General features: G+C 33.8%; 1 protein-coding gene across 1 annotated transcript; it reads left to right on the top strand.

Annotated features, from left to right (window-relative positions):
* The first annotated feature begins 8,757 nt into the window (after nt 1-8,757).
* On the top strand, nt 8,758-9,297 carry LOC126694483 (uncharacterized). The gene has a single exon (XM_050390789.1). The coding sequence runs from the start codon at nt 8,758-8,760 to the stop codon at nt 9,295-9,297; it is 540 nt and encodes a 179-aa protein (XP_050246746.1).
* Nucleotides 9,298-9,795: the final 498 nt, after the last annotated feature.

The following is a 9,795-nucleotide window of genomic DNA, read 5'->3' as shown; positions in this document are numbered from 1 at the left end:
TTTGTTTAGACCCTAGTATACTTAGATTGTTTAACCTAATTAATTAACCAAGTTGATACTTAGGTTTATTATTCAGATCTATATTAAACACATACAATCATATTACTAAGTGTAGAAAAGTAAACAAAACAAGCACTATGATGACCTAGGAAAACCAACAGTTTCAAGGTAAAAAATTTGGGGAGGATTTAAACTAATCTATCCTCAAGGCAACAAATTCACTATGATAGAATGGATGTTTTACAATAGATTTAAACCCTAAATCTAAAGCTACCTCTTTTAATACTTACTCACACGACCATGTGCAGAATTCATGGACTCTTCTATTTGAATTTGTAGCTCACAAATACCCACATTTGTGACTCTGAAATCCCATTCAAAACTTTAAATCATCAACTATGTATGATCTTGTATGCAACAACTTAATCCATCGATTCTTGGATGTAGATCTTTTTTTTGATAGATGCTTGTTGAGTTAGAAGGCTACAAAAACCTCACAAATCTAACAGGAATAACTCACAAGACTTCAAAGAACTTTTGAAACGTATTTAGGATTTTCCTTTTATACTAGGTGTTAGGACATATGTGTTTCACATGTTAAGAACATATGTCATGATTTTATGTAATTGGCTTATCCTTTGACAAAACGCACTTTATTTGTATTTGGGTAGATTTAAGATGTCTTTAAATACTTCAAGAAACCTTGTTTCAAGATCAAGTATTGAAGTCTTTAAGTCTGTTCAAGAAAACAAGTTCAGAGTGCAAATTCATTAAAGCTCGACAGCTGCATCTATCGAGTTTAAGAAAGCTGTTCTACATTCGGTGTGCTCGACACCTTCTCGACACCTGCTATCTATCGAGGTTTAAGATTTTCAGAATTTCAATATGATTTTCTTGGGATCCGTGAATGTGTCTTTAGGCTTTCTTTTCTCCTAACCCTAGACATATAAAATGATCAGTTTAAGAGCCGTCAAAGTGTTCACAAGTTGCACAGGTTTTGAGCAAACTCTGTTCAAGCAAATTGTGACCGGAGACAAAGTTCTTGCCCTAGTTCATCTCTTTCTCTTGAAGAAGTTGCTGTGTATATGCACCGTAGGGTTTTGTGACCAAGCATCTTCGTGATTTTCATCGTGTGGATGAACTAAAGAACTTTGCAACCAAAAACCTTCTTAGTTGGTGATTGAAGTCGCATACTGGGATCCATGCAATTAGTTAGTCATGTACTGGGAGTCGTGCATCTAAAAGGGGAACTGTCACTACAGAACAAGTCCAATTGGGTATTGGGGTAAGGGTTCAACTGTAGGTTGGTAAGGTACTTGGATTCCTTTACTTGTAACCGCTTGTTGTGATAATAGTAGAGTTTCGGGAGTGGTGACCTGAAAATCATCCGGTGGGGTTTTGCCATTAGGTTTTCCCCATTCATAAACAAATCATCGTGTTATTTATTTTTCCACTGCATATTTAGTTTATTGGTGATTTTTTTGTGCTTCCACGTGTTTGCATGATAAATTGATTAATTAATAACTTGGCTAATTAATTAATTAATTTTTATTACAAGGGGTCATTCAGTTTGTGGCCTATCACTAGGTAGTGTTGGACTGAAATCCTAAACGTTTTTGTAGGCTTTGGACCTAATTTAAATTTTGTAGAAAATGACTTTTGATCGGTTGAGCCTTTCTTTCAATTGGTCGAGCCTTGGAGATTCTAACTTTTTCTTTATGCAACTTAACTATTCTTGAAACTTGACTTGAATCATCATGAGTAATGTCTAACACTTAAACTAGACATGTTTTTGTTCTCGGTTTGCCAACTTACATAAAATTAGAACCTAAACACTTATTCCTAAATATTTTGAAACTAACAAGTACTTCCCTATCCCCAGAATCGTATTCTCACTTTTCTCTCATGTATCTCTTACCAACGTTTTTTGTTCCAACACTTAGTTAGATTTCTCTTCCCTTTTTTTATACCCTTCTCTTAGTGGAACCCTTATGACGATGGAATATCCCACACATGCGTGGCCGCTCCACCCTTGGGACTTAAGTGGGTCTTTGGTTCTATGTTACTATTCCTAAATGTCCCATAATATGCTAGAAGTGGGACCTGAATCGTACTACTGGGAAGATCTCTTAGTAACTTGTGTCGACTAACGTCGAATCCTACGCTCGGTTAGTGGGTCCCCTAATACATCAACTTATGTCCTCAGAAGAGATAGGTCTTTGTCAGCAAATTCTTCCAAGGTGATACATACCTAATTATATTTCACCGGGTTAATATGGGTTGCAACCAGGCTGGTTTAACCTCAGAAGTGTATTGAATAACTTCACATTAACCCGGTGAAATATAATTAGGTATGTATCACCCTTTACAACTTCCTTCTCTACAAGTGTATTGAATAACTTCACATCCAACAACAAGTTTCAAGTTGCTGGGAGTTAGTCAACTATTAAGATCCGTGCAAAGAGAAAAAGTCTCTACAAAATCAGGACCAATTGGGGATTGGCATTAGGATTCAACTGTAGGTTAGTACTTTAGGATAGGCCAGGTTTGAGGTAAGATTCCTTGTACTTGTAATTATTTTGTTTTTAATTATTGATTCTTGGAGGTGGTTACCTGAAAATCACCCGAGTTTTTGTCTTATAAGAGGTTTTTCCCATTAGTTAATAAATCACTGTATCAATTTAATTTATGTTGCACTGTAATTATTTGGAGATTTGTTGGTGTTTCCATGATATTCCATGTAATTTGACATAATTAATCAACTTAGGTAATTCAATTAATTTACTAAGGTCAATCTATAATCCAACAAGTTACAGGGGTGGTGCTACTTGTTGGTTAGAGTGGTCATATGACCACCCTAGATTGGAAAAAAAAATTATATACCCTAATTTTTTTTTTTAATTTACATGGGTTGTGCACCACCCTAAAAATATTCTTGACCACCCTAAAAAAATTTGAGTCCACTACAAGTAAAATTTGACCCCTCCACAATCTTAGCCATTGAAGGTTAAGCAAAAAATTGCCCAAATAAATACAAATCAGGATCAAACAACAAGACAAATTAGCCCAAAAAATTTAACAAAAAATAATATAATATAATATCCCTCCCCAAATACACACCAATTTAAAGCAAATATCATGTTTTCACTAAACCAATTTAGTTAGTCAATTCCTCAAAATACCGTCAAACAAGTGATTAAAGACTACTCTTGGTACCCCTCATTAGCTTCTTTGCAAACTACACCAAATTGTGAAGAATCGTCGCAACAAAAAGAAGTCTGGTGGTGGCCAAGATGTTGGGCAGAAGGACCTGGACTTGTGGCTTACCTGACAGTGAGGATAATACTGGGAAGAAAATGAAATAAGCTACACGATGTGGATAACAAATGTAGACTGCAATTGCATCAGTTGATGCATAATTGTGCAAAATGGAAAAAGTGGTTAATTTTACACAATTTGAGCCAAAAAGACACCCACATCAGTGGGTGTAAAATTGTGCATTTATTCACAATTGCTACAGTAAACGTGCATATATACACGGTTACTGTAGCATGTGCATTTAATATTTTATTAGTTTTTTCCCTCTCTTGTCTCTGCTCTCACTCTCACTCTCTCCTTGTTTCTGCTCTCACCTCACCTCACTCCCCCTTTGTCTCTGCCAAGTTCGCTTGTGGGTACAGAGCCAAACTCGTCTTTGCTGGCAGTGAAAGTGGTGGTTTTGATGTTGGAATTTTCGTGGTCAAAGACAAAGCTTTTATCTTTTACCTCTTCTTCTTCTTTCACAAACCCATCTTCGTTAGGCAAGTCAAGTAGTTCATCTACAAAAAAATCGTCACAAGAGCAGAGGCAGATTGGATCTGTGAACATCGCCAAGGAAAAAATCGTCACAAGGTGCTTCCACACATTCCATTTCCGTTTCACTCTACAAAAACAAACAAAACCCAAAATTTTAAAAGACAGAAAAAATTTGTCAAAAAAACCCAAAATTTTAAAAGACAGAAAAAATTTGTCAAAAAAACCCAAAATTTTAAAAGACAGAAAAAATTTGTCAAAAAAAACCCAAAATTTGTTCCATGGCATCCTTTGGATGTTTTGTGGTTATTTTATTATGAAATGGAGGATTGTAATTATTGTTTGGTTGATGAGAAAGTGAGAGAGAGGTGGGGAGGGAGGTGGGTTTCAAATTGGATCTGTGAGAGAGAAGCAGTGAGGGAGAGAAAATAATAAAAAATTGTAAAAGAATTAATATTTAATTGAATAAATGTGTAAAATAAATAAACTGATGTGAGTGTTTTGTAAAAATAGGCGTGTAAAATAAAATAAAATAAAAAAGTAGCTTTTTTGTGCAAAATAGAACGAAAATTTGCATCAACTGATGCAATTGCTCTAGTGTCTTCATTGTGTGAAAGTAGTAAAGTTAGCTACAAGAAACTTGTATTTAAAATTCATTACAAAAGAGAATGGTCTCTTCATTGTCAGGTGAAGTAAGGTGAATTGGTGAAGCACTGCATGTACCTTTATTTATTTAAGTAACGTTATGTTTTGAACATTTTTATAATAATTTTACAACAAATTTTATGTTGCAAGTTATTTTTGCCAACTAATTATAACTTGCCACTTATAATTTTGTTATAAAAATATTGTGGACATATCATTTTTTTCCCTTTAAATTGGACACTTTAATTTTATGTTGGTTAGAACATTCATATCAACTAATGTAAAATTTTTTTTTTTTAAGTATATAAACCTAATTATTATTTTTTATTTTACGTAACAAATTTTTCAAAACATTCACATCACTGGCAAACTAATTGAAAAAGTAAAAACTAATAAATGAATAAAATAATCTGTTTACACATGAATGGTACAAGTATAAACTTACACTGATACCATAATTGTGGAAGGAAATACAAAATTTTAGATGATTTGGGGTGATTTTTTGGATTTGTTAGCCAAAATTTTGCATTAACCCATTTTACATGGGTTGATGCAAGTGCTTTTAGGTCATACATTGATAAATACCAAATATATTGATTGAAGTTGTAGCCTTAGGCTACAACTAAGTTTGTAACAAAACTTTATCTTTATTCAAATGCACACTTGCGATGTCAATAAAGTTCAAGATTTTATTTAATATTATTTAATTTAAGCTTCTTAATAACTACCTTGAGAAAAAATTTTGGACCCGCCATTGATAGATTATATGTTTTTTATTAACGAATTGATTAAAAAAAAAACAGAGACCATCGCTTTTATACACGAATGACATAGTCCCTACAATATTCAAGCAAATGTTTGAAAAGATGGACAAACCAGCAAAGCTTTTATTCTTCGATAAGTCCTCCTTGGAAGAGAAACCTACTTCTAACATCAAGAACAAAGTCTAATTTGCATGTGATGATGATGATGAGTACGTATCCAAAGGGAGCAGTACTACTCTCACTACAATACATGGCAACGAACAATGTCGGGGTGGATCTAACAGCAAAGTTGGTCGTGTTGCTCCCCGTAGTAGTTCAAGTTTCTATACTAGGACACCATGACTTGGATATAGATCACTCTCAAGGGAATTCCCCAATCCGATATGGCATGGTTTTCTAGCGGGTTTGCAGCAATCAACGCCGCCACCACTATACCAGTTAATGGGACAATTACCATCTCTAATTGACATCTATAAGTTGCTTTACCATGAGTTGCTCAAATTATTATTACACTTTCAAAGGCATGGTCTGTGGGTATTTTATTTTTGTTTTTTACAATCACCACCACCGCCAGCAGGATATTGATATTTTTTCTATCACTAGTGTCTACCTCACCTTTTTTGTGTGTGGGACTGTATGAGTGTGAGAGACCGCGCCCCCGGCCCGTTTTTATAGGATGTTGGGCCAAACCCACGTGAATGGGTGGAGTCGTGTTATTACCTCTCAAAATGGAGATTCGACTAGTTATATTTTTCCCTTTAGATTAAGGGTTTTACAATAGAGTCGCCACTTATTTAATTATTGGAAAAATAAGAAAACCATGAATGAAAAATTCCTCATTTTATTAATTTGAAATTGAATTTACATTAATCATAGGAAAATTACATGGCTTTGGTCCTAGATACAATCTAAGATAAAGTACATGGCTTTATTTCCTAGTTACAATCTAAAAATCAAAAATTACATGGATAAGTATTTGATCTACTAACCCTTGATCTAAGCTCGGAGGCTATGTTACAAGATGGGAAGGTGTTAGGCACCCACCTTGCCCGGTGAAACCGGTCTTCTAGACTATGGTGGCCAACATTCATATCACATCATCTAATATGTCAATCAATTTGTATGTTGAATTTAATGTGTGTGCATGTGATAAACCCTAATTCAATTTATTAAGCATGACGTTTGGATTAAAAAATGAACTCTAGTGAATGTGTGTGGATAGTGATAACCTAGATTCAAGAATTTGAAAGAATTACTAAACAAACGTGTTTTTCATATTTTTGATGTGGATTTAAGATTAAATCTAGTGATATGCATGAACATGTGATGAACAACTAAGAACATGTGAAGAACACATAAAAACAATTAAGAACATTCAAATATATTCAAGAGAATTATCATACTTTAATCTTAAATTCTCATCATGGCAATATAAGCAAATAGTTAGGGAAGGGGATTATACCTTCATGCAAGATCCATATGATGGAGGAGGGGATTCTTGATGGAGGTCTTAAGGGTGGAGGAAAAGAAGAGCTAGGAGAGGGAGAGTGAGTCTCACTTAATACCTTGAGTCTCAGGTTGACCAAGATATGACAAGACTACTCAACTTCACTAGAACTCAAGAGAAGAGAAGAGAGGGGGATTTTTTTGTGTCCTTTGGAATGAAGGAGAGGGGGGTTTATATAGTAGTGGTGGAGGAAATATGAATGGAAGGTCATTTAATGAGAGTTGACAAGGAATCATGAACCTAGACCTCATTTTAGCCTTTGAGAAAATCTGGTGCATTAAATGGAAAGATTGGTGGGAGTGGGGAGCAAGCCAAAATTCGGTTTTCCCGTAGCTGCTGTCACAGCCTATAGAGCCAACTTTGAAAAATCATATCTGCCTCAATTCTGATTGGAATTGTCTCATTCTTGTGCTCAAATTGAAGCCCCGGATGTCTAGTTTCTGGGAAAAATAACCTCATTCACAGATTCAAAATATTATGAGAGATATCAATGAAATGGTAAGCAGAGGTCATTTGTTAGAAAATGGTTTCAGCACAATTAACATTAATAGGCCTCCAAATTAGCTCCCAATTAATATTAAATGGCTCCAATCACTCCCATTTCAGACTTAATTGGTTCCAAATTTACTCTAATTAAAAGATAATTGCACAAATTACTCATTGAATAATTAATGTTTAACTATCTAGTTAATTAGGTGTGTGCAACCCTACTATAAAATGTAGTCCTAACCAATCAAATTATGACACATCATCGATCTCAAATTGATTATACTTATAACCAATTGAAATCAATTGTTCATAATCACTTATAGTTGGACTCAATTTGTGATAGTGCATCTCAGCCATTAAAACATGATTTGATGATAACTTTCAATCTAATGGTCTGATTAGGACTTATGACCAGTCGATTTAATCGTTACAACATCAAGATCACTTTGGTGAAATGAGATTAAGGATATAATGATCAGAATTTAGATGCATATTTCCAATGTGAAATTACTCTTTTACCCTCCATGTGAGGTTAAATACGGGTTGCAAAATAGGATGTCAACAATGAGAAAACAAATTATTGGGAGTGACAGCTTTATGGTTTATTGTGTTTTACTGCCACTGTCATAAGACCTTAAACTAAATTTATGATTAATGATTTGAGACCCATCCTTTGTTGCTCAAATTTGGATATGAGGCACAATTTTATTATCTACCAATTTTGTTTAAATCAAGCACATATCATTTTGCATGTTTGATTAAGAATTTAAAATAAACACATAAATAAGCAATTAATATGATGTGTTATTTAGAAAGCTCAATGAGCATTGCTAGCACCTCCTGTGGATGTGTTATTCAAAAAGAATTGTTTATTTAACTAATGACTTTCTTTTTTCTTTTCTTTTTATTGGCTAAGCATCTTTCCAAGTCTTTGGGGCACCCAGTGGTGGCTTATGGCTTATTGTTTTACTTCTACATCGTGAGTTTCTGATTAAAGATAGAAAATTAGAAATCCATCCTTTCTATTTATTATATAGATAGCCACTCATCAAATTTATTTTCCCTCACACATATTTTGAGTATTTTATGGACATAGGATATTGATGTGTATTCACTAGTATTTACTAATTAAATACCTGTAAAGTACTGGTCTATCTATAGTTTTTACTTCTCTTATTTTTCTTGACTTGAGATAGAGTTGTTTTGTAATTTTAGAAAACAACTAGATAAAAATAAATTAAAAAATTAAAAAAAAAACCTCTATCTCTTGTCAAACTACAAAAAGTAATTCAAATATAGATAGAGTTGTTTTCTTTTGAAAAGTAATTCAACCTCTGCCAAGCTAAATAAAAGAAATCAAACGATAATTTTGCAACTCATTTTATGATTGCTACTAAAATATTGGAAAATGAGTTGGCAGGAAATAAAGTTGTTTTTCAAAAAAATTTAGTGAAAAATAGCTATCTCATGCCAACTTAAGATAGTATAAATAGGAAATCAAAAGATACATGAATCAATAATATCATTCTTGACAAAGAACTTGGAAAAAGGAAAAAGAAAATGGTATCTCCAATTAGCTGCCTTTCAATCTTGGTAATCCCCTTACTAGTCACCTCTCTTTTCTACCAAGTTTCTAATGCAGTAAACAATACCTATCTTGATAGCATTTGCCACAAATCCACGGACTATGAGTTGTGCTCATCAACTTTTGCTGCAGACGATCGTACTCCTACAGCTGATCTAGATGTTCTTTTCCGCATTTCTATTACTGCAAACATAAATCTATTACACACTACCAATGTTCAACAAATCCCAAAAATTCTTGAAAAACTCAATAACCCACAGGATAAGACTCTACTTCAGAATTGCCAAACCGATTTTACTAATGCACAAGAGAAATTGAGTAATGCATTCGCGGCTTCGGTTATAAGGAATTATACAGAAGCGACAAATTTAGCTACGGGTGCAGCTTCATTAAATGCAGATTGTGATAATGGATACAGTACGGCCAAACGTCCATCTCCAATTGCAGATGTCACTGGCAAAGTGGGGAAGCTAATCCTCATTAGTTTCATTATAGTTGATGAGATCTTACCATAACGTACATGTGATCTATAATAAAAAGAGGTCTGCCAATGTTCTTGTAACTCAATTGCTACATCTTGGTGTTTTTTCTTTTCTTTTTTTTCTTTGAGAATGTATCTCTTGGTGTTATTGTAAGAAAATAACAAATAAAGACCTATTCGTGTTAATATTTATTTGTAATTACCTTTCTTTCTCTCAATAAATATGGTATTATTGCATTATATTCAATACATCTTTAGTTACATGTTTTTTAATCATGAATTGTAAATTTTTTGTTTGCTAGATGATGAATTATATATATACACATACACATACACATACACATACACTCAGGAAAATAAGGTCAAATTGAAAATTAATGCGTTTGACCGTATAATAACCCACCCACACCTGTAAAATATCTAACAAACTGATACTCCCTTCAAACCATTTACAATCCTTCGAAAAAAATTTGTTCTCCTCACTCTCACTCTCACTCTCATCACTCACGAGTCACGCCAAGCCTAAGTCGAA

Source organism: Quercus robur, chromosome 2 (genome assembly GCF_932294415.1).
Source record: "Quercus robur chromosome 2, dhQueRobu3.1, whole genome shotgun sequence".
NCBI classification, from domain to species: Eukaryota; Viridiplantae; Streptophyta; class Magnoliopsida; order Fagales; family Fagaceae; genus Quercus; species Quercus robur.
Note: the sequence above shows the minus strand (reverse complement) of the source record. Positions and strands in the feature narration are given on the sequence as shown.